The 25,701-nt window shown below is 40.6% G+C and overlaps 1 protein-coding gene across 2 annotated transcripts in view; it reads right to left on the reverse strand.

Moving 5' to 3' along the window:
• Nucleotides 1-25,701, reverse strand: part of ppp2r5a (protein phosphatase 2, regulatory subunit B', alpha isoform) — a 45,073-nt gene that overhangs the window by 14,466 nt on the left and 4,906 nt on the right. For both annotated transcript variants that reach the window (XM_034135510.1, XM_034135509.1), the window contains exons 2-4: nt 12,174-12,370; nt 2,054-2,155; nt 1,850-1,942 (exon numbers count right to left, since the gene is read on the reverse strand). In XM_034135510.1, coding sequence (XP_033991401.1) covers nt 1,850-1,942; nt 2,054-2,155; nt 12,174-12,370 — 392 coding nt within the window. The remainder of the gene's footprint in view (nt 1-1,849; nt 1,943-2,053; nt 2,156-12,173; nt 12,371-25,701) is intronic.

Consider the following 25,701-nt stretch of genomic DNA (forward strand, 5'->3'; position numbering starts at 1 on the left):
TTTCTACAGGGAGGAGGGCTACAAGACAATCACCTGAAGAAGTATATTCAGAAATGTCAAATAACAATAAAGAGCTGAAGGGGTTTGTCTAAGGTTAGGATGTATTTGAGGTGTGAAGTGCATTAGGACACAGGCTTTACCATATGTGTAGTACACCCAGATACACGTGACTGCTGACCTGTTACCTCATCTCACTGCACATTCAAATGTTCTTCTTAAACAAAACGCTGAACCTTCTGGCTCTAAAATGAATTTATATTACGACTGCCAAATATTGGGAACCAAATCTGCGATACATTTTGGAATAGGGAACAAATACAGACATTTTTACCATTAATTTTGTTGAAAAAAGAACGCGTTTTATACGTTTTTGGCTTTCTTTTTTTTAATCCGGGTTGCTGTAGAAAGGACTCGGCTTGTGTACATGGGGCTAATGTGGCGGCCCTAAAGCTGCAACATTCAACCTAAATGGCACAGTCATAGTTTAAAAAGTACATCAAGTTTCTTTCCTTTTGTATCAAACAGCAAAAAGATTGTTGGAGTACATTAGAGGATATCACACCTCCTGCAAAGGGACTATTGCACATGCATACATCACCTAGTCAAAGCTAGAGTGCCAATATGTTTGTGAACATCTCGGAGGGATATTTGAAGAGCTGCTCCTACACTCTGTGTTATGAAAAGTGAACCACGGCTGTCTACCCTGCGCCACCCAAACCTCTATCTCCTTTCACTTTGCTCCGACCACAGTCCTCCTTTTCTCAACCTGAAGAGTAAACATAAGGCGGCTATTTAAAGCTCCCCCACGACACACTCACATCATGGAAAGTCGGTCCAGGCACCTCGGATGTGCCCCGGCCAACATTCCTGGCCCTGTGGCCCCCGTTAGCTCTGCGGCTTCACATGAGAAGTGAAGCATTCCTGCAGTAAGTGGGTACTGAGCGGGGAGGATGTAGCCGAGCTGGTTTATTAATGTCTGACTCATCAAACAATCATACTGCAGGGTCCCAAAACACATTGCAACACGCTGCTGAATGCTGTAACTCACCACATTAGGAATTCTAGGCATTTGAACAGCCTGTGTGAGCTGTGAAGCGCTGCAGTGATTAATCGACCAGTAATTTCCCCAAAACAAAATGTAAAAAACTCAAAGGTCGCTTATGTAAAATATTTTTTGGGTCTTCCTATCCTTCTTTTATTGTAAATTCAATATCTGGATGGATTTTGTCGAAAAAAATTTGACTTTTGAAAACTAATATACTGACAATTGTAATTACTTATATAATCTGTAGATTTAGAGATATGGAAATAATCCATAGATATAGCCGTAAAGCTGTCACATCACTGTCAGATCAACAGGTAGCTAGGGCGACTGTGGCTGCGAGGGAGTGCGGTCGTCTTTCAACCAGAAGGGTCCCAGCCCATGCAGTCAACATGTCGATGTATCCTTGGGCAAGATACTTAACCCTGAGTTGCTCCCGATGGCCAACGGTGTGTGAATGTGTGTGAATGTTAGTTCCTAGAGTAAGGTACACTGCTCTGTATGAATGGGTGTGAATGGGTGAATGACATGTAGTATGTAAAGCGCTTTGAGGGGTCTTAAAAGACTGGATAAAGCGCTATATAAGTACAGTCCATTTACCATTTTACTCTCCTCTAAAGTTATAATTATATCTTGTTTTTTTAGGTCTTACGGCTGCAATTGCTACTAACAAACCCACCTGCACTGATGCATGTGCAATTACAATAACCATTGCTACCACGAATACTTTGTCTCTTTGTAATAAAGCAGGTTAACTTTGAACTTCCATATGATCGCGTAAATGTTTTTTGTATTTGAGACACCTACCTGCAAAACAAATTTCTGATCAATGTGGCGCTTTGCGATGCTGGGCTGGAAGTCTGGATTCTCTAAGAAGCGTAGGAGAAACTCATAGACCAGCTGAAAGATAAGAGAAAGAACACTTTAAAAATAGAAAGACATTGCACCTTGTAAATATAAACACCACACTGATCATTTAACAGGGAGACGAGGACAGTATAGAGTCCTTACCTGAACGTGAGGCCAGGAAGCCTCGAGAGTGGGCTCGTCCTCCTCCGGGTCAAAATCAGGGTTGTCACTTGGTGGTAGAGTGCGGAATATATTGGTACAGATCTGGAGGGAAAGAGGGACATTAGTAAAGTATCATAAAAAACGGAGAAAAGGATAAACATCCCAGGAGAGCATGGGAGGAGATTACAGCAGGAGAAATATGAATATAAGCGATCCTTTACTTAAAGGTGGGGTAGGTAAGAATGGAGAAACCAGCTCGAGTGCGCTAGAATTTGAAAGTATGCAGCCGAAAAAAATCTGCCCCTTCCTTCAGACTTCCTTACAGAGCCCCTCCTCCAACACACGAACGCGCACATGACCAATGAGGGCACGAGATAAGTTTGTGCACGAGATGGAAGGCTGACAGGCAGGTAGGCCATCCAGTTATTTTAGCCGGGGCGGCTCAGATGATTGGTCGTGCTTTTTACAGCGCCACGGCTTCCACAGATGACATTTTTTTATGTATTTATTGTCAAAGCATTTCATGTATTCATTGCTATCGGGATGTTAAGAGCATTCCATGGAATATAACAAAAAGTGTTTCTGAAGTGAATTACCTACCCTAACTTTAAGATAACATAAGATGCTAAAAATCTGGCATAAAAAAAAAAGGCTTATGAAATGACTAGGTTTTTTATTTCTGTAACAGTTACTATGACTTCTCAATGTCTGTGTTTCTTTTATGTGTGATAAATGTTGTGTTAGCTTCCTGCTCTGGTCTGGGCATCACTTTCTTTAATGTGCTTTATCAATTAAATGTGACTTTTCTTAACCTATGTGAGCTTATGAAGTAAGTAAGTAGTGGATGTTTAATTTGTTTTCAAGAGCTCAGTGCCCACATCAATAAACCATGTTGCTTGTAGCATTATTCCAAAATCTGCTATTGTAATTAGCGGGCCGTTGCTCTTGCCGCAAATCTCCTCCTTGATTTTACTTGACATGGCATATAGTGGGTCAAGTAGTGTGTATGAGAAGGGCAGTGTTCTTGTAGCGTGACAAACCACACACTACATTTGTTTACAGTTCATTTGTTTATACACCAAACACCTCAGACAAGGTTAAACAGAGTTATACCTGAAGCAGGGAACCAAACAGAAACATTGCGTAATTCACTTTTTATACTGCAGGCTAGTTTTCTTCTGTCATCAGAGGCTGCAACAGTTTGTACACGATTAAATAAATATAGGTGGGAGAGTATAAACTGATTACAAGTGTTCAACATGCACTTTGGGAGGCGTGAACTACAAGATTTAATTGAACTGAGCAGCAGCAAATCATAGGAGCTGGATAAAACCATTACAGATTCTGCATCTGCAGCAACCCCACATTAAAATTCTGAGCCGAAGACAACCGCTGTAGACAGGTCACAGCCACCTCTATGCCACCTTGTTATTTTTAGCAAGGGTGAGTTTGAGAGTGACACACACAGCAGTTGGGAGCTGGAAAAGCTGCCATTATGTGACTGGGTGCACACTCTAAGACAACATCAAATGACATATTGGCAGCTGGGAAATCAAAAATGACACTAATGGGAGGAAAAGGCGGCAAAGGGATTTCCAACCTGACAGTAGTCCAAAATCTGACATGCTGAAATAACCTGCATTTTTTAACCAGCGAGCCTTGGTGAAAACAGTGAAAACCCAATAATGTTCCTGGAAGCATCTGGAGACATCATCGTGTTGGAATAATGCACTGAATAAGGGGAGTACTTGAGCACTATCATCGGTGCTGGGACATTCAGATGTTCTGGTTTGACCATTTACGCCTGATCTTATTATTTTCTGAAAGGATTTGTCCCCAGCTTGGTCTGGTGCTGTGCATCAAAATACACAGTTCCAGCATATTGATCTGTCTGGGTGCTAAAAGTGTTACCATCCATGCAAAAACAATAAATGCTAAATATTTTTGCGATACGTGGTGATTTAGAAGTGGAACGGCCGATGCTCACCAATGTGCGCCAGTTGGAGGAGCGTCTGACAGTGGTGGTCGGAGATGCGGAGCGGCTCAAACTGCTTGGTGTGCCAGCCTATATGAAGGGAAGTGACAAGCCATGCGGAATGATCATCACCTGGCTGAGGGGGTGGTGCTGCACCGATCAGGTTGTCAACATGGCATTTGACACCACCCGCTCAAACACTGGCCATCTCACGGCAGCCTGCATTGCCATCCAGCTATCACTGGGTCGACCACTGCTCTGGTCTGGGTGCCGGCACCACATCGGCGAGGTGCTCCTCAGCCACATTTTCACTGACCTCAAGATGGAGACGTCACACTCGCAGGTTACATTGTTTACACGGCTCCGGGACAACTGGGACCTGGTGCCACATAAGGACAGCGGCCAATTGTCCCGATACATCCCTGATGAAGCAGAACCACCGTTCCTGGGCAAGTTGCATGCTGAACTCATTGCGTGCGCTGCAGGAGGGCTCGACTACAAGCGAGGTGACTGCTGTGAGTTCGTGCAGCTCTGTCTTGTGTATCTGGGTGCAGACAGTGCAGCACAAACACTCCAGTTACCTTCCAACGGCCGGGAGCACTGCACAAGGCACGGTGGATGGCCAAGCTGCTCTACACTCTCAAGCTGGCCTTGATGGAGCAGCACATTGCGTTGCTTCCTCAGGGGACCATCACTACGTGGCAGCAGGTGTTGAAGATTTGGGCGTTTGCCAACTTCCTTTCGCACATCTACGCAACGTGGTGGCTGACCTGCGACACGGCCGTAGATGCCGCATGGAATGACATCACACTCTACCACCACCTGTATGCGTACAAGTCTGTTGACGAGGGCATCGCAGCATCAGCGATCAAGGCACTGGAGCGGCACCTATGGTATCTGACAGGCGAGATGCTGCCCCTGGCACTCTTCAGCACCAAGGTGCCAGTTGGCGAGCGGCACGCACTTGCAGATGCCATCTTGGAGCACAAGCCGGCTGACATCCCCATGCGAGCCCCACAGCTCCGCTTTGGCACTGGCTTCGGCAAGCCGAAGTTTCCAACCCTCTCACCAACCAGCAGCTTGGCTGACCTTGCCAACCCAGACTGCTGGTTCGGCATGCGCCAGCTACACATCAATCCAGCATTTCTTTCACTGGATGTAGAGGATTGGGCTGCCAGTAGGGATGCTCCGATCGATCGGCCGATCTTTTTATCTACCTCGGGAACAAGCTAAACTAGTTATAAATATATGTATTCTTTACTGTCGGGTCACTCATTACTGGATCAGTGAGCTGCATGAGACGGATACTGATGGGCTGTCAGGGGAGGGAGAGAGGGAGAGAGAAAAAGAGAGCGCTTCCGCTCATTTCTCCCGTGTTATCATCCAAAGTTAACTTTGGATAATAACTTGAATAATGTACTTCATTTGAATGCAATAATTATGTTGGTTGTTTGTGGAAGCGCATCATGTATTGAAAAATGTATCTGAACTTTTCGATCCGTTATGATTATAAACTTATAAATATAAAATTGGGAGGCGTGTGACGCAGTGGATAGAGCCTTGATGTTGGGATCAGGGGGTCACAGGTTCAAACCCCACTGCAGTCAGCATGTCGTTGTGTCCCTGGGCAAGACACTTCACCCCAAATTGCTCCTGTGGGGATTGTCCACAGTATTGAGTATGTAAGTCGCTTTGGATAAAAGCGTCTAACAAGCAACATGTAATGTAAAATAAACTGAAGCAATATAAAAATGAGCCCCGAGTTTTAAACATCACTGCCAGTGACGCATTCCAGATGGGTGCGGTGAATGTGCGTGCCATCAATGTTGTGAATGACTGTGCCGAGCGTGGCGTCAAACTCACCTCAGACTTTGTGGCAGCAGCGAGGAGCGAGGAGCACCTGCAGAATGTGCTGCAGGCAGTTGAGCATGACCGCTCTAAACAGCCAAATCTGCGCCACTGCAAGTGCAAGCTGGACCAGGACTCAATTTCAATGTTGTTCTTTTTGTACTTAAATAAATAAATGTTGTTCTATTAAAATAAATGTTGTTCTCAAAAACAATTTCTTGCATTTTTGTTTTTATTGTCAAGGAAAACAACCAAAACGGCAAATTTTCATATGTTTCGAATGCTGTGTTCCACCTCTAAATCTCAATGAATTTTCCCAAAACTTTGGAAAAGTTGTTTTAATGTGTGTCTGAACAAAATGCAACCCCAGACAGTTTGGTATGTTGAGATTACATCTTTGCAATGCAATTTGATGCACCCTACGCCGCGCACCTTCAAGCCTGAATGGGCAGTTCATTAAGAAGCCCTTCAGATCACCACTGTGGCACTGAGCTGTTATTTTCTTGCTTGTGTCCTTCCTGTTATTTTACAGAAGTCTGACGGTGTAATTGCAGCTGTTTCTGAGCTGATGAAAACACCATCTGGCAACGAACAATGTTAATCTCAACACAACTGTCAGTAAGTGTGTTTCTATAGTAACACACTGACACTGCCCGACTGTTACTGTGTTAGTGTGAAGGTAAAACATCACAAAAAAGGCACATAGGCAAGTGTTTAACTGCAGACAATGGTGAATGATGTCCTTAGAGTACGCTAGAGTACAAACTCACTAACATCCAGCATCTTATCCGACCTTCAGCCAGCAGAAACACAACCTGTTGACGGCTGCTTGCTTTATAAACAGAGTAACTCACTGTGTAGAGTTTCTATGGTTGCTTACTGCTAATGTTTGTTTTTTCAACAACTCTGCACATTTTTACGACACACCCACTAATACATCTGGGAGTAATAAACTCAGCTTAGCTCACTGACTGGCACTACACATCAGGACTTTGGTGTCAATAAGGAGGAAAATGTAGTTAATCACATTTCCATTCATATTTAATGATTTAGCCTCTAAAATGCCAGAGAATATTGAAAGATGTCATGCATGTTTTTCTACAGCCAAAGGTGACATCCTCAAATTCCTTCTTTCTAATGTATCCATCCTAAAATACTTAGAAACTCTGGAAATATTCCCATTAAAAAAAGCTGGGACCAGTGTTATTTTGGCATTTCTTCTTAGGAGAAACTCACCTCAAGTAACTAAGTCATTATCAGTTGTTCTCGTATTCAATAAACTGTTTTAAATCTGGAGACCATTGGAGACCATTTAGATGCACAAATCCTATATGACACACTACAGGAAAGGGAAGACCCCAAAAAGCATAATAGGGCCCCTTTAATTCAAGTCCACATACTTATTATCACACAAGTGGACATTTTATTTTTTCTCTAAATGAACCACAGCAACATTTAACAATTTACCTGGGACTGCCCGCCCTTTTATAACACAGTACTGTCGTTACATAATCATCTGTTCGGCAATGCTAATAATGATGCAGATGAACACATCAGTGTGCCACATCTACAACCTCTCTGTGACACATGACTCTGCTCTCCCTGGTGCGAGGCACATCATTGGCTGAGAGCTGGAATCAGATCACTAACAGAGTGAGTTGCCAGGCGGAGCATTGAGCCTCAGTGTGATGCCCAGGAGAAGTGCTCTGAGGCCAAATGCTCACAGAGTGAAGATAAATGGAGGTGTTGATGGCATTCGGACACACGCGGGAGCTATACCAGAACCAAATATGGCATATTGTTTAACAAGGATTCAAATAAAGAACTGATCCTGTGTGGATTTTATTCTGTCTATTCTTGGAGGGTAATGGGGAGAGGTTAACATACTGCAGGAGATGAATATTAGATATTTAAATCCACCAAAAATATAATCGTCTTGTTATTATCATATCCCAAAGAAAAGTAAAACGAGTAACTATCACAGCACAAATTAAATGAATTCTATTCGATATCGTCCTCGACAACTTCCAGACGGTAGAGGGGGCTGGGTTCTGTCTGAGGAGTCAAACATGCACACTGTCTGCACAGATAATAGGTTACATAATTAACCACACAAGCATCCGCCACACTTATTTAATTCTCCCAGTCACTTTGCAGAGGCAGAAAATAAAAGCAGTCGGACAAAACCAGAGAAAATATTGTGGGAGGATAGCAAACATGGCAAGTGTGAGAGAGAGAGAGAGAGAGAGAGAGAGAGAGAGAGAGAGAGAGAGAGAGAGAGAGAGAGAGAGAGAGATATGAGAGAGAGAGAGAGAGAGAGAGATATGAGAGAGATATGAGAGAGAGAGAGATATGAGAGAGATATGAGAGAGAGAGAGAGAGAGAGAGAGAGAGAGAGAGAGAGAGAGAAGAGAGAGAGAGAGAGAGAGAGAAGAGAGAGAGAGAGAGAGAAAAGTGTGATTTGTGTGTGAGAGAAACGTAGGAGGATCCTAAAAAGGACCGTTCTTAAATGACAGGGCTGTAAGTGAAACTAATGTACACAAGCTGATGACAAGCGATGCTCTGTATGGGGTCAAATAGAGGGTGACAATAGCAGCAACCAACACCTAGCAACGCATGGGATGAGAGGGCGGGGGAGACGGGGGTGAGAGAGAGATAGGCGCAAGCACTGAGAGAAGCATTAGCGAAAAGGATGAAAAAGATGTGAATTAAAGCAAATAAAGGGTGATTTATAGCTCAAATATGCTTAGTTTCAACGAACCCTGCTGGAAGAATCCCATCAAACCTGTCTGTGAGACGTGATTTTCTATAATTTACTCAAAACACTAATTATAGAGTTGACAAATGAGGCGAAAACCTCCTCTCACATAGATGAGAAGCCTTCGCCGTTTGTACTCCTAACAACCTCGGTGATCAAAGCCATCCTCTCTGCAGCAGAATAATGGGCAGCACTTTAAACCCTCACCTCTTCATTATCATGTGATGCCAAGCATGGAGTATCCGGGAGGGCTATTATCAACCCGGCTGTTCTGAGTGCAGCTGCTATTTGTCTAACCTCATTCAGAAGCCCGTCTCTAGTGCGGGACCGGGGTATCTATCGAGCATGACCCGCGGTCCCCCCCCCGTCCGGCCCCTGAATAGAATAAATGAGATTACCCAGTAGGACCACTAATACCTGCGCGCTGGCTGCAGTCACGCATTTAAGCTGCTGCAGTCTTACAAACCTGCTGGTGTGCTAACCCAGGAGGTCACTTATGTGGAATGTGCAACCAAGCTACTACATGTTAAGTAGCTTATTATCCCCCGTGCAACCTGTTGCTCACACACTCTCACTTGTTCACTTTCCTGTCTGCATGCTCTTCTGCCAACGCATGGTGGTAAAGCACAACTGAAATAGACACGTGCATACACATTTTTTTAAATTAGTAGATAGATTCTGGTTAGTGAGATGTATTACTATGATTGCATTAGAGTGGGAATAACTGATTTCTTTATGCACTGTTTACATCACATTTGCTTCTGTGTTTACAGCCCGTGTTGGCATATACAAATGTATTCATTATGTATTTACCCCAAGGCCCAATGTCTATATTTAGGGAAAAGGTCAGGATGGAAACAATAGGAAAGCCCCAGCTTGAAACAAACTGTGTTGTGTGTATGAGCTATTTTTATTTGCTGAAAAAGTGAAGGTAGAGATAGTTTTTAAATAATTGATGGTTATTAGCAGCCATAACTCTCCATTTAAAAAAAACGTACTGTTAGTTTTTGGTTGCTTTCAGGGTGGGACCAGCACAATAACAGTGTGCAGATTGTTGCTAATACATACCGGTCTTAAACACAGACAGTTTAAACACTGACATTAAAATGTGTAATGGCTGACACTCTTATCCGTCACCTTTATATTTACCCTCCTCCTCCATGTATGCCTTCCCGATGCAAATGGTTGCCAAACTAGTTTAAACTTTTTGCACAAGCTGTTGTTTTTTAGCATTCTTGATAAAAAACTGAAGCACTGACTGTCACTATTATGATATTTGAATAGCCATATTAAACTGTAATGAGACGTCTGCACCACGCAAGATACAAATAAATCCAGAAAATGTAATTTAACTCGACAGCTGCACAACAGTGCCGTCTGCAGAATGTGACAGCTTGTTGTTGAGTGCTTAAGATATTAGAACGTAATGTGCCTGAATATTACTCTTTAGACAAATAATTTACATCATATGACCACACATTATTGCATTAGAGCAGAGGCATGTCATTAAGCAAGTGTCTAAACATCTCCTAAATAAAAACTTGTCTTTCTTACTCAACTTCTCTCCTCTTTCTGCCCAAATTAGGGCAATGTGTATTTAAAAAGATGTTTAGGGTCGTATCTCTGTGGCGGATTTTACTTAGATGTCTATTTCTGGTGAAACGTCACTTCGTTTCAAGTGATTTTGTTAATAAGAGAAAACTAAATACTTGGAGCGAATGTGCAGAATTACTGCAATAATGCTTCAAATTTAAATGAACCTTTAATTTATTCATCCCTCTCCAATCAGTAGACACATTCAACATAAAATCAATTTGGATTAATGTGATTAACGCAGAAACCCTGCAGTCTGTATGCATTGGATATTGCACATGATTAAATAGGTCTCCAAATCTACAGGCAAAATGGTTTAAATGTCATTTTTCTGGAGTCGCTTGGTACAAGAACATTCCTTCAACAACTGCAGCCTATGAAACAGTAATTATGTCATCATGTAAAACCCAGGTAAAGACAAATGTGAGAAACAAACCGTTTCCCTGAATCAATTGTTGCAGGTATGACGTGGATTACTGCCTCCAGTCCAAATAACGAACACTCCTTGACTCAGCGGGGCTCATACATATCCATCATGATAATGTGTGGAGTGAATCACTGCCGCACTCCCTGTTCGTTACTAAATGTTGCCCATGAGTCACTATTGTACAGTAGGAGGAAAACTACGCCGCTCAAAGCACCTGCTCCGAGAACATAAACATATAACATGTCGGCGAAAGACACTTTAAAAGGGTGTTGGTTTCCAAACAGACCGTTGTGTAACAGCAGTGGTGCAACAGCTAACGTGTGAATTACTCAACTCTTCAAATTTGCACGACATAAGGTTAATCAAATATAATCTGTGCTGAAGTGTTGTATTAAATGCCATTGTTCCTCGACTATTTGTATTATCACCCATGCCTGGTGAGAGCAAACACATGTTTCTAGGTTTCTAATAATACATTTGATTTATGGCGACAAAACCATGCTCACACCAGACAGAATGTCAATTATAAATACCAGAGGTGTGCGTCACTTGTAAATGCATTGTAACTGTGCTGTCATGTAAATAATAAGGAATGACACGGAGATAATGTGAGGCTTTTAAATTCATATCTAGATTGAGTGGTTCTATTGTGATGAGTAAGGGGAGGAGGTTGTGTTCGCAGTATTTCAAAGATGATTCTTTCATAACGTTCTCAAAAGGCCGGGCAAAGATCTCTGAACACCTGAATGTGTGACAGGGGAATCGATAAAAGGTCGAAGAGACTGAAACTTTGTCAATAAATAAATATCTCAACGATACGACCTCTCTGAAGGATGTCATGTGACCTGCATTACTGATATTTCTGAGTGGTGCTTCGTGCATTTTTGAGTCAAGAGAGCAATGGGGAGAGTGAAATATTTTGAACAAAAGAGAAGTGTGGTGAGGGATTGTTGTGAAATGGATACAGGAAGTCTTGACTTCAGCTTACTGTATGTTCTTTAGGGTTTAACGGGGTTAAAAGTAGGTCAAAAGCTCAAATCAGTGGAATCATTTCACACAGTAAATATGATTGGTAGTGAACATAATTAACAATATTTTACCTTGCACTGTGGCTTTGTAGGTGTCATCATACAAGATTTAAGAAGCAGCTAGAAAAAATAGCCACAGTGCAATGCTTGAGACAATTTAAAATCCAAATCTTTATGAACTATGCGTATTCTGTATTCCCTGGGTAATACAGTTACATCCAGAATATGTTATATGTTCCCTGTGGATTTGGTGCTTTAATGGATGAAGTGATGATATTCCTCCGGTGCTGACGAGACATACCGTCAGCCTCCATTATGGATGTTGTACGATGACACAGAGGGAACATCTTTGCTGTTTAACAATAAACACTAGTAATGACACAAAACAAAGATTTTTGGATTTAATTCCTGCTTTTCTCTGAACCTACTAACGCCACAGAAATTCGGAGGAGCACCAAATAAATGAAAGCCCCGTCCACGTGTATCCTCACCATGGTAGTGATCTCTGGGTACGTAGTCTCCACCAGCACCCCTCTGTTGGTGGAGACGTAGTCCACCAGCTCGTTGAGCGTGGCCCTCTTGATCTCCTTGCTCTTCAGGTCCGTCACAGAGTCCATGAAGTCGAAGAGCATGCAACACTGCTGCAGTTTCTGGGTGAACAGCTCCTGCTGCTCTGTGGAGGGGGCATCTGGAAACACAAAAGAAAGGAAATACACTGAGTCCCTGTTCAGATACACACTAGAAAGCGTAATGTAATTAGGTACTTATTTGATTGATATTGGTTTATTTATTTATCGCAAGTTAAAGTAAAACAACCAATTGAGAAGTTCAAGTAAAGTGTATCAAATATATATTTTTTCTCTATAGAATACAATATTTATATAAAAGTCCATGAAGCTCTTTGGAAACAGTTAACAGATGAGACAAGAGGGGATGAAAGCGGCAACTGTTCGGCGCAGCTGGAAGAACACTAGGTAATGCAAGGTAATGAAATCCATCACGACAAAGGTTCAGATTATCTTTAGTTGAATTTAATGATCAATGGACAGCAACATTTCTTCAAAGCTGGTTTATTGCCCACTGGTTCGTAGCTAAACTGCTGGACGAATAGACAATACCTTGATGTATTTTGCCGCACAGAGGCAACCCAGTCATTCCCAGCTTTAATTGTAAAGCCTTTTATGGATTAGACGGTGAGTACGTTCAGGGTTATGAAAGCTGTCAAGCCTGACCCTGGCTAAGCTATAAACAGCATTTGGCAGCCGTGCAGAAATGCTGTGACACACTGTACAGTGACGTCCTGTTCCAGCACCGCAGCAAAGGACTGTCTCTGCGATGGAAACCCACCCTGCAGGTCTGATTTACTACGGCTTAAGAGCCGGAGACCCCGGAGGTTCTGGGGTTACACAAATATAGATGCCATCAATGACACGTGTTGACACTGAGGCGTAAATTATTGTAATCATTAAAGTGAATGTCTAAACTGTAATTTGTCCGGTTAAACTGCAGGGTACTATGTTTGTGTCTTTTATTAGTCAAGTTATTTATGAGGGACTCCTCGTTAGTTATGTTTCCATATTTAACAGAACTTGATTCACATGCATGTGAAGACAACCCCTATGAAGTGATTCAAAATATACTTTTTCCAATAGCTATTGACACTCATATTTACATATTGAAATGCATGTTTGTCCTTAAACACAGCTGGCACAACAATTAGTCAACTGATTGACTTGTTGACCGACAGAAAATGAATTGGCAAAATTGTTTGGTATTTCTGATTTTCTGGTATCAATGAGAGTATACTGAATTTAAGTTAATTGATAGTTAGTATTTTTTAAACTGTTAGTTGAAAAAAACAAAAACAGGCAACTTTGTTTGTTTTAGCCCTAGAACAAACAAACACAATTGTTTATTCATTCATCAGGCTATTAGGTAGAGGAGTCCGTGTGAAAGTGTTGTGGTGCAGAGTTTCTTATTGAGCGCTATTATGCAACTGAAAAGGCATTACCCATAAAACCGTGTGGCATGGGGACAACGCACAGTCATGCACAGCCAACACATCACACCTAGTGAAAATGTCCCTGTGGTGTTGACAGCTGACGAAGTAGTTACGCAACCAAACTCCACAGGTCAGACCGCGGCTGCTGCTCTGAGCGAACTCAATATGTGACTAACTACACCGAGCTGACTTGTTAACGCACTACTTTGCATTGACGCCAAATTCCCAAAGTATAGAATCTCAAAGGATTCCACATTTCAAAGGGCAAACTGAATACCAAACTGGAACCGAAAAGGAAAGAGGACCACGGGGCCCCTGCGGCGTGATTGTGCCGTTAACACATGTGCTCAGTGCTGTTATTAACATGACACATGGGTGGCTCACATTTCTTTTCCACTTGTGTATTGCTAGGTGTCATCTCTCTGGGAAGGCAATCTAGATTGAAACCTTTATTTATGGTGAAAAGCAGATATTTGTACTTAAAAAAAAAGTTATTAATCAAGCTTCATAGTTTTTCATTAGCAATGAGCCATGTCCATCAACACTAGAGCAACACAAACGTCCTACATAATCCAAGTGCAGATATTAATTTGTCTGACTGCAAGGCATTAACGGTAGAGTCCAATGGGCAACAGCTAAAAATCCAGCTAACACCAAGAGGCTACAAGCTATAGAAGAACATGAAATAAATAAAAGCACATGGTACCAAACGTGAGTTGATTCTGTCTTACAGCATAAGACATATATATCGCTTTGACTGTACCTTTAAAAAGGGAATAATTGGCCCTATTTGGGAATATGCAGATCTGCCTGTTTGCTGGAGCTAAATAAGACGATTGAAACCAGTCTCATGTCTGTACAGCAAAAAGGAAGCTACAGAGATGAGATGGTTTGCTGAGCTTAGCGTTAAGACTGAAACAGTTTGCTCAGCTCTGTCCAATCAAAATCGACCTTGTTGTTAACAATGCTGGCAATATTCAGGTCAGCCTTTATATATATTCATATTTTCCGTAACCGAATCATTGCATTTCTTTGTGGGGAATTGTCTTCATCGCCCTGAGAGCGGAGAAGGCCTGTTAGATACAGTCTGACTGGTACATGCTATCCCCAATGTGAAGCTATTTTTGCCTTCAGATACAGATGCAGTCGTGCAAAAAGATTCCTCAGGGTGCTTGGCAAGGAAGGGAAATATTTCCATTAGAACTGTGAAGCCATGTAGGAATCCAAACAAGAGAAAAAACAATTGAGACATCAGATGAATGATGATTCAACCTGGAGACGGATTTAGATTTTGTTCCAGAGAAATAAAGGTCTCTGTTAATCTGATAATGATGATGATGAAATGAATAGTCCTTCACTCCCACATGAAACGTTTCATCTTGGTACCAAAACGAAGATGACATTTAACAAAAAGCAATCTTTTACACAGGGCTACAGGAATCATTTAAACAATTATCTGGATGCAATAACATGCAATTTGATAACCCCACATAGACAAGAGTTAGAAAGTGGCAGGGTTAAAAGGAGAGACAGTAAGAACCAAATATGTCATTATTCTTAAGAGTAAGTTAGAGTTAATAACAAAAGGGTCTTAATGCTGTCTCGGTTGAGGCCTTGAAATTCACAACTGCTGGTAGCTTGGCTTCAAATGACAGATACAAGAAGCACAAGCAGATTCTCTAACAAGCATTTTTAGAGAGAACTTGAATTAATTTCGGCTTAATTTTTGTGAGTAATCATCTCCCACAGGCTTCGACCACATTACTGTTGCTGGAATAAGATCCGAGAAGAATCACACACACAACATCTACCGAGTCCTAAAATAGGCTGCAGCTCTTTCGGTTGTGTGAAAAAAAACATCAATATAAAAAAGAAAGCTAGCAGCTGATCAGCTCTGTTTTTAGCAACACCAGTCGGTAGATGTTGCCGACCGTTCTAATGTAGAAACCACATGTTGCACCAGCCATTTAGTCGTGATATTTGTATTTCATGTTGGTCATATTTTTTAGTCTAAGTGTTGATGGGTGAAAACCCCATTGGTGTGTCACAGACAAATGATAGTGTTGTTTGTAGCCTTTATTTAACCAGGTGAAAAATCCCATTGAGATCAACAATCTCTTTTTCAAGGGAGACCTGCGGTACATTGGTTACACATAAAAACAACAGAAAACAAAAAGGACATCACAACATACAAAAAGGACATCACAACACGTTGTACCATACTTGCAGAATAAAGCATGTTTGGCAGGCAATGCTGTTATTTTAGATTCTATAATTGCATAACCAGAAGAGTTGCTGAAATTAAACTCTTACACACACATATGAATGAATTAACATTTTTTTGCTAAATGGATTACACTTCAAACTAATTGTAAGGAATGTTTGCGTATCATTGACTTGACTCTTTAAATATTTAGGGTCAGAAACATACACTGTCAAACAGATGACAAAACATGAGATTTTGTGAGAAAAACAGGAAGTATGATCTCAGCTCTACAACCACAGCACTGCAAAAAAAAAAAGAGTATGACGATAACGTGCAGTGTATTATTCAATTACCATAAGAAATGCAGATGCTAACATACAGGGCACATGAGGGTCACTGGATCAGACAATGGGGACAAATTGCGTTCACTGACCAGATTTCCACCCAAATAAACACCAAGACAAGATTTAGAGACAAAATGTCAGACAGCACTCTCTACCATCATCAAAACAAGAAATGAGCAAAACTGCTCATCCCTCAACAAGAGTCCTGAAGTATCTATGAACAAGCATCGAGGCTGAAATGCTAGACGGTGGATACCAACATTTTTTTTCTTACATTGTTTTAGTCAAATCAACGCCATGACGTCTAAGCAACTCTCGTTGAATTCTGGAAAATAGGAAGGCTCCCAAAATCCATCCATACATCTTTTTCTTAAATGTTCATAAACCCAACTCTACTTAACTAAATGGGTAGACATCTCTGATAAAAGAAAGGCATAACAAAAGAAAATATAAAAATCTACTGGAGATGCAATCTGTGTGCAACATGCAGGATGACAGATTTACAACTTAAATACCATTACTATGCAATATGTTCACAAATGTAATGTTCAAAACAGTCGCCAGCTTTCTCAGCACACCGTTAAAACAACATCTGCATCATCATGGTTGAAGTATGTGCTGCATTAGACTGATGAATGCTGAAGATAACTGCAACCATTTTCCATATAAGCACCCCATGCTTCACTGGCACAATGACTGATGCGTGTTTTCGATGAATGAATGTTGTTCTGCTGCAGCAGAGGGCAACAGTCGGGGACAAAACAGAATTGCATCACTCGAAGGGTGCATTTGTGGCTATGATGCAAATTTGTATAAACACAAACAAGAATATATGACTTGCGTGAACGTTTGCAAGTAAAGCGTCTAAATATACATTTTCAATAATAAGCTTTACACATACATCAGGGGTGTCAAACTCAAATACACAGTGGGCCAAAATTTAAAAATCTGTACTAGTCGAGGGCCGGACTGGTTCAATGTTTATTGCAAAACTTATTAAACCTGGAACTAACAAAGCTTAAATGATTGCCTATAAAAACAACATTAAATAATCAGTTGCATTCATTTCTTATGGCTCTATCTGCAGCTTTCCCGGAGTCATTTCTTATGATTACATTTTTCCACAGGCCAACAACAGCTTCAAAAAAACAATTTCCCTCAAAGAAAAAACCAAACATGCCCTGTTGTCTCAAGAAAAAAAGTGCAGAAGGAAACATCCATTGAAACTCAGTGTGCTGCTCTGTGATGCACACTAAGCCAGATACTTGGCATCTCATCTTGGGTGCAAGTTCATCAATGTTTGGGCTCAGGCTCTGAGCGGAGGAAATCCTCAGGATGGAGTGAAGGTGTGCGTGCAATATACCGGCGGGCCAGATCTAATAGTAATTCGAAATTATCCTGTGAGCCGAAATTAAATCCACCAAAGGCCTGATTTGGCCCCCGGGCCTTGAGTTTGACACATGTAACATACATATTGCTGTATTAGGAACATAACGTGTACCACATACTTTTTACAGAAATATGTGCAGCTTGAATAAAGTGTGATATCTATGCATTTTGATTGCCACTTGTAGGTAGTAAAAGCATTTAGCATCGCTTTTCACTCCAAAATGTGGACTGTTTTTTACATGGGCTCATATGTCCCTTTCAGGAGAGTCTTCAGCTCTACTGCTTTATGTCAATATAAGGACAGACTTGTAGTGTGTGTACATAGGATCATAATCACCATGATGGTAGAAACACTGGGGGTCTTGATCTATTCAAAGTTCAATATTCAACAAACATTATTTATATTATACATTGAAAATCCTAAGCTCAACCCTGTGAAAGTGATTTACACTGATACCTGCCCTTTTGGTGCATATCAACATTTCATAAAACTACAGTCAAGCAGAAAGAGAACAAAACAAACTGAAGGAAAGTATGCAGGTCAGGTGACCTCTGCACAGCCACAGATTAGTACTGCTCAGTCTTTGTCAATAATAACTCAGAAATTAAGAGTTGATTTGTCTCCGTTTTGTTGCATTAAACAAGTACCCCAGACTTACGTACATATAAAGCCCTTTTTGGTTTAATTAATGAGTAACAAACATATTAAGGAGGTTACAGATGCCTAAGTATGGCTTGCATTAGAAGTCTTTTTTTCCATGGCCACAAAAAGCACCAAAATAAAATGTATATGGTTATTGATGGTCCATGTCAGGATAAAATAACGAGGCTTACGTTATGGCCTACCAATCTACCAGAAGAGACATGTTTAGTATGCAGCGTTAGAGCAAGGTCTGTCTGGGAAGCTACATCCAGAGGAAAGAGAAGGTCCCATGACTCTGCATTTTCTGCTTAGAGTGCTACTAACAATATTTAAACTCATGCATATTTAATTTAATTTAGGGTGTTTGACTGTGACTTGAGGATGCTTTAAAAACCCTACTCCCTCCTTGTGATAAAGGATTTAGCAAATAAATATTAAATATGATGAAAAACTATATAAAGAACGAGGGTTTATATTTGGCTGTAACTTCCGGAGCACCCGCCAACAAGTCACAGTCGGAGATGACAGTGAAAGCCCTTGAGGTGCTCTTGTTAAGGCTCCAGTATTATCTCTGCACTGGTTTGGCTTGCATTCCAGAAATAAAGTCTGTTCAAAGAAGAGCTGTAAGAAAATGAATTAATAAGCTCTCCCTTGTATCACAATGCTGAAAACATCTTATTTTACACATTGAAGAACATGTGAACTGCTTCAACATGTGCAGAATGTGACTGATGAGTGACAGTGCACTGTAGGCCAAATGTGACCATTAATGCATGACAGCAGAGAGATGCCACGTAGGTCGCACTGCAGCTGCAGAACTGGTTTGGTGGGACGTTACTACATGCACAATTTGATCCAGACATGTCCTAACATTTGTTTTGAGTGCTCATTAAAATTATGCTGGCAAAATATGTGACAGCAGCAACTCGGCAATACAGGACGAATGGAATTGGCTCATCAAGATAATGTCTTGAAACAATATAGGGTATTATAGTACTTTATTTGATGTCAATTGTATCTATATAAATAACATTTAATATATCAAATAAAGTACTATATACCTTTTCTTTTTTCTTTTTTTTTAAAGTCACAAGTCATCATGTGCCCTTTATCAAATGTAATACAATTTTTGTCCGGCATGATTGGCATATGTTGCGACAATACCAAATCTTGGTGGGATATCTACGTAAAGTATCTCGATACTGAAGAAAGACTTTGGCAAAAATATCAGGAAATGTAAAAGAATAATAGATGTCAGAACTTGAAAAAACATCTAGACATTAGACAATGTCAATGAAAAGAAGTTTAGAATGTAAAGAAAATACATAAAACAACAGTCGTGAATTACTGTACCATCGTGTGTTCATATATTACATCCATTTTAGTGATTTAAAAACACATCGACTGTCTTTTTAATATCCTGAGAGGACACACGCCTAACAGGGTGAGGTGGTAGACTTTGACAACACGTGCCACTGGCTGTCTGTAACCATGAGGCCACCCTGAAATGGGCTCAACAGTTGCATGAATGGTAAACTGCAAACACGTGCAGTCAAAGAACGTAGTATAACACTTTAGAAAAGCAGCGATTAGGGCAGTAAACTGACTGCTGCTGACAGCCAGACGAATGCTAATAAGTAACAGCTGCGGCTAATAGCTTTGTTTACCCAACCGGGAGCTTCGGTAGTTAACCAGACATCATTCAGAGGGTGTTTCAAGACCATTTTAGATAGACAAGGGATCATTCAAATGGCGAATCAAGCTAGTCAGAGTACATGGAGAGAAAGAAATGTCACTCCTATTTCCAGCTATTTCGTATTTATGTATGTTATAATAAGTGTTGACGTCAAAGTTAAAACCAGAACAAAACCAAGTAGGCCACTAAAGCACGTTTCTAATTACAGTACAAACCCATTCAACACCAGAAACAGTTTCCAATGCTAATTGAAAAATGAACACAAAAACCACAAGTTCTCTGTCCAAAGATAGTTAAGAGATTAAATGGAAATTACTCCTTTGAAAGGAATTAAACCCAGAGCTATTTTGGAGTCTTAACTGTTGTGGTTTTGCTACAAACAAGAGCTCCCCTAAAAAAAAGCTTACCATGTCCTTTGAGCTGTCTTGAACTTCACCTTCTGCTGATTTAAATATAAAAGTGCTGAGTATTTCAGATAGGCATGCTAGTGACGTTATAGACCTTGACGTGTTGAAATCTAGCAATGTGTTCACCCATGCACTTCCTTGACCTCTTGACTCAATACATTACATTGCATTTAATACAGGAACTATTTTCTCTCTCCAATTATCAAAACATGACATGGAAATGATTCATTTTAAGGAATCAAACCCTTTAGAGGATTAGTTTGATTTTGGAGTTTTTACCTTTGTATTCCAGCCTGCCGTTTTACTCCCATTACCCCTATGGGTGGTATTGACACTTGAGCATGTGTGACAGCTTCTCAGAAAGATACATGTCAGACGATCTGGCGAAGGGAGGTCAAGACTCTGCATGGAAAAAAAAGGAGGACACAAACCGGTAGGCCGGGTGCCCAAGGACATTCCCATTTCTGCTATAGATCACAGATTTCAACACGTCAAGGTCTGCTCTGTCACTGGCTCGTCCGTCCCAAATGCTCAGAAACTACTTTTTTATTTAAATACACAGAGGGTGAAGTTCAAAACAGTGCGAATGACATGGTAAACTTTCTGGAGGAGCTATTGTAGGAAGTAAAACCTCAACTAAAAACAGGGAAAAGCAAAGAAGTTTTCTGTTTATGAAAATAGGAACTTTTGCTCTACAACAAGTTAGTTTGGGCAATGTCTACAAAATTGGGACATGACGCTGATATCTGTCATCTTATAAATGGTGGCTTTCTTTGGGCAGAATGTGTGTTCCATAGACGGTCAACATAAGTGCTTTCATAATTGTACCAGAAGCGCTGGCTCTCTTTTCCTGTCAGACACACCTCTCTGTGTCTCTTTGTCTCCTGGGTACATGCTGTCCAACTACGATCTGTAATTAAAACTATCCAAATCAATGACAATAATTGCTTTGAGATTGCTTGTAACAGCTATAGTGTCCACCTTCAGTTAAATTGCTAAATCAATCGGCTCACCGGTGACAGCTCGAACCGCCGTGTTGGAGTGGACGATGGCAACATTAACCCACCACTAATTGTGAGACCCTATGCCAAGTGTTTGTAGCCATAAATAACTATTGTTTTCTGAAAGTGACAGGTAAATGTAACATTTTATTACTGGAGCTGAAAAGTTAAGTAAATTATTGTTAAGCCGAACTTGAAACTGAATCGGCAACTATTTAAATATTGAAGCAAAAGGCCAAACGTTTTCATGGTTTTAGGTTCTCAAAAATCACAATTTATTCTTCTTTGTTTTAGCATTCAGATATTTAGGACAGTTGTTTGGACAAAACAAGACATTCTCCTGTGCTGTGGAGAATTGTAATGGGTATTTCTCACTGTGTGCCAATGTAGATAAAACGTTTCTTAAAAAAATGTTCAGATTATTTGAATGAAAAATAAGAAGCCCTGGTATAACCTGCATAAAGGACACAAGAGATAAGCACTATTATATGGATCATTTATTCTGGAATAGCAGAGATGTCAACTGCCATGACACAGAGAAGCATTAATTCTACTCACTGCATGTTATCGGGTGAGCACACACTTCCCTTTTGGAGTTTACGGACATATTGGCACGCTAATAGGAGATTGGCGAAGAGATGAGGATGGGCAGGAAACATTTCTGCGAGTATTATAAATGTTTGGGAATGTGCTTTGCTGCAGCTTTAGCTGTGGTGGGGAAATAAAACCCACAACTAAGACATTCTTGATTCTTGAGTCACTAATTAGTCGCTGAAGAAAAGGCAGTGGTGGAAGGATGATGACACATGCCATAACTGTGCATCAATGTCATGTCATAGTTTCCATCAAAACTGTTGTGAGAGATGGCTTCAGGGCAACGATGGAAAAGCTGCATTTGCTATATTCTACCTTAAATCAAATCCAGAAGTTGTACAGCAGCAAATGGAAGACAAAAACACAATGCATTATGCAACAGGGCCCAGCCATAACTGCGGCTGGTCATAATGAGAGCTCAGCTTCACACAGCATGTCTTCAGCCAGCAGACTGCCAACACGAAATAAAGTTGAGGCGGCAGTTTTATACAAAAAGGTGGAAACAGACTCAAACCTGCCAGAGGCCACAATTATGAAACAGTATGCAACAGAACTCAAACCACCATAGCAGTGCCTCAAAGCTTTGTCCCAATATTTCCTGGAAAATCATCTATCGATTAGCCATCTGCTGGCAGACATGATGGAAACAGACTGTGTGGCACACACATCAATCAATAGGCCAATAGAGTCCGAGCAGCTTTTCCATGAAGAGACATTGATGAGCCTTTGCTAAAGGTTGATGTAATCAAAACAGACTGAAACTCTGCAAATAAAGATGTTTCTTCATTTTCAATTAGTTTGTTTACTTTTTTTTGTATTGATCTTTTAGGTTATAAGGTGTTAAAAATTGTGAAATCACAATTTCCAAGAGTCAAAGACACTGTATTGAAAAATGTGCTTGGTCCCATAAACAGTGCACAAATCCAAAGACACTCAAACACAGAGCTGCATTTCCTTCCACCTGAGAAGCCAGATTAAAAAGGGGGTGTGTCTCAATTTAGTTGTATTCTCTGCCCATCAACTAATCAGTTATTAAACAAGTTGTTTCAGTACTTTTAGGGGCAACATGAATGCACAGTACATGATGGGACAGAGTTAAGACCAACGTCACAAACTGTATAGATTGAGTTCATTCATGAGACTATTTCACGTTATATGAAATTCTAAAATAGATACTACACTTTGCTGGAGACTCCATCTTGGCCTCGGTGTATAATGAGCTCTAAATCTGCACAGAGCCTTGGTGCTGGTTGTGGTCAAATCTCGGGATCAATGTCTGGAGCCAGACGCATCACACTTCAGGTGAAGCTAATCTTGTTATAGCAAGGATGATGATAAGTGATTAGCTCTCATACGGGTAAGTAGTAAGAGTAGTTTTATAGTTAGTGTTTAGCAGGTCTTTTTGTATCGTTAGAGATGTTACGAGAGTGGATAGGAGAAAGCAGGGTGGTATAAGCCAGCAGTGTGCCAATTTTACAAAAATTAGCAAAAAGTGAGAAGACAGATTTCCTTATCAGTGTCCTAGAGTTTCCTTATAGCATAATATAAAAAAGGCAATCAAAACATATGGCAAAGCAACCCTGATAACCTGAGTGGAGATAGGAAATGTAAATTCAAATGTTCAACTAATACTCTGTACTGCATTAAAGCTAATAAATATACCCACCATTCCACACCACCCTGTGCTTGACTCTAGTTAGGAATCATGGCTCAGCTGAAAACAGAAATATTAACCTCAACGAAGCGGTCTGTATTTAGAAAGTAAAACATTTCCATGGCTTGCTCTCAAGGCTTCGGGCTGCCATGGCAACAATGTTGGTCTCAGAGTGACTCATCTTTTCAGTGTCTATCACACAACAGGAGCTATAAGCACTTCAACCTCTCCACTGCAGGAGAGAAGACACATCTTTGCCATTTACAGTCTTTTTAGGCCCTGAAAGCTGCTTTAGTCTTTACCTACAGCTGCTCTTAACCATCATTACTTTGTGTTCATGTATTTAAAGCACTATGACTACTGCTCAATAAGAGACAGTCACATTTTTCAGGAGGGGACAAGAATATTCTGCAATTTGTGGTCATATGAATACTTACATTACATCTTTCTAACAAATTAACACCTTCACATATGGTAAGTATGAACAGCTATGACTATTGCCTATGCATGCAGTCCATTTATAACCTCAGACTTATGCATTGTATATGACTCATAAATCATACACTGTGTGCTACTAGGCAACGGATGGCGAAAGGTTAATGAGTTTAGTTTGAACAATTGGGACTGGACCTGCAAACAACCTTAAGGTTAGGCACAAATGTGGGCTGGCAGAAATAGGAATTTACAGTGAAAAATACACTACCTTAATCGTGGACTATGTCATGAAAGTGCTTGGAAAAACTGCCATATATATCACGACTCCTGACTTTTCCTTGTGTTTTTTTTATTTTTTATATATATCTGTTGTAATTTATTGTCTTTTATTGTGATTGTAGTAATGTGTTCTTATTACATGTACAGCACTTTGGCTCGACCAAAAATCGCTTTTAAATGTGCTTTATAAATAAAACTTGATTTGATTTGATCACATTTCTTTCCAGGGCCGACCGCATCATAGTTCTAGGATAATGACTGCACTTATGTCAGATTTTTGGCAACAAGGCGTGAAGAATGCCTTCACGCCATCTTCACAAAGTATGTATGAGTAAGCACTTTTGCTGTGCTCCCTGAGGCAGGAGATGTACATAAAGTGCATGACTCTAGACAAGGTCTGCACTGATCAGGGAAACTGAACTCAATCCTAAAGTGTCTCGGTCATCATTCACAACAGTGTCCAAATGCCAAATGCACAACAAGACTCCAAGATTTGGCTGCAACACATTTTCATTCAACAGAGCTCTACACACTTAAAGTACACGCTATGCAACATAACAGTGAGCTGTTTGTTATTACTCAGTGTCAGTTATACCTGCAAATATTTTTGATTGCTATCTAAAATGTAAGCCGAGAGTACGCTGGTTTACTTTGGCTGCGATAGAAGGTTATTGGCACACCGTAGGTAATATTTTTAAGCGCACAATCTTGAGTTAAATAAAGGCCTTGTAACATTTGCTTATTATTGTACTTCCATCCTATTATATTTCCCTTTTCTGTGATTTGCAATGTTTATAACTAATCCACTGACACAAAAGTCCCTCAACCTGTAGTTTTACTTTTAGTGAGCGAAGTCATCTGGTGCTGCCAGCTCAACACTTCTATCATGTGGGCTTCGAACACGGGCCAAAAGCCCCTTCACAGAAAACACTTTCCTCCTCTGTGACTAATAACACTTTGAAAAGACATGAAAAGGGTGGTTGTATTAAGCCTTTAAAACGCCCTTTGAAAAGACATGGAATTAATCAAAACTAAAACAACAGTCTAATATCCAAACTGTTAATTTAAAAATGCAAGTGTTAGTTAAAGGTGGGAGAATAAAAATGAAAGGAAACTATAAAAACAGATTTGATTTCCCTGTATGCATCCTACTAGATAGAAAATTAGGCGTTGGACATTTTCTACAATGCTTTAAAATCATACAACAGCAGTCATTATTGATACCAACTTTTTTGATGCGATGTTGCATCATGTTATAAAGTTCAAACTACTTGACCAGGCAAGTCTTTCGCACTTCCACTCTGCTTGTTCCTCCAGTATCAGATCCACACGTAGGAAGCTGTTGAGGCATGTCTGTATACGTTTAGCA

This window comes from Trematomus bernacchii, unplaced genomic scaffold, assembly GCF_902827165.1.
Source record: "Trematomus bernacchii unplaced genomic scaffold, fTreBer1.1, whole genome shotgun sequence".
Taxonomy (NCBI): Eukaryota; Metazoa; Chordata; class Actinopteri; order Perciformes; family Nototheniidae; genus Trematomus; species Trematomus bernacchii.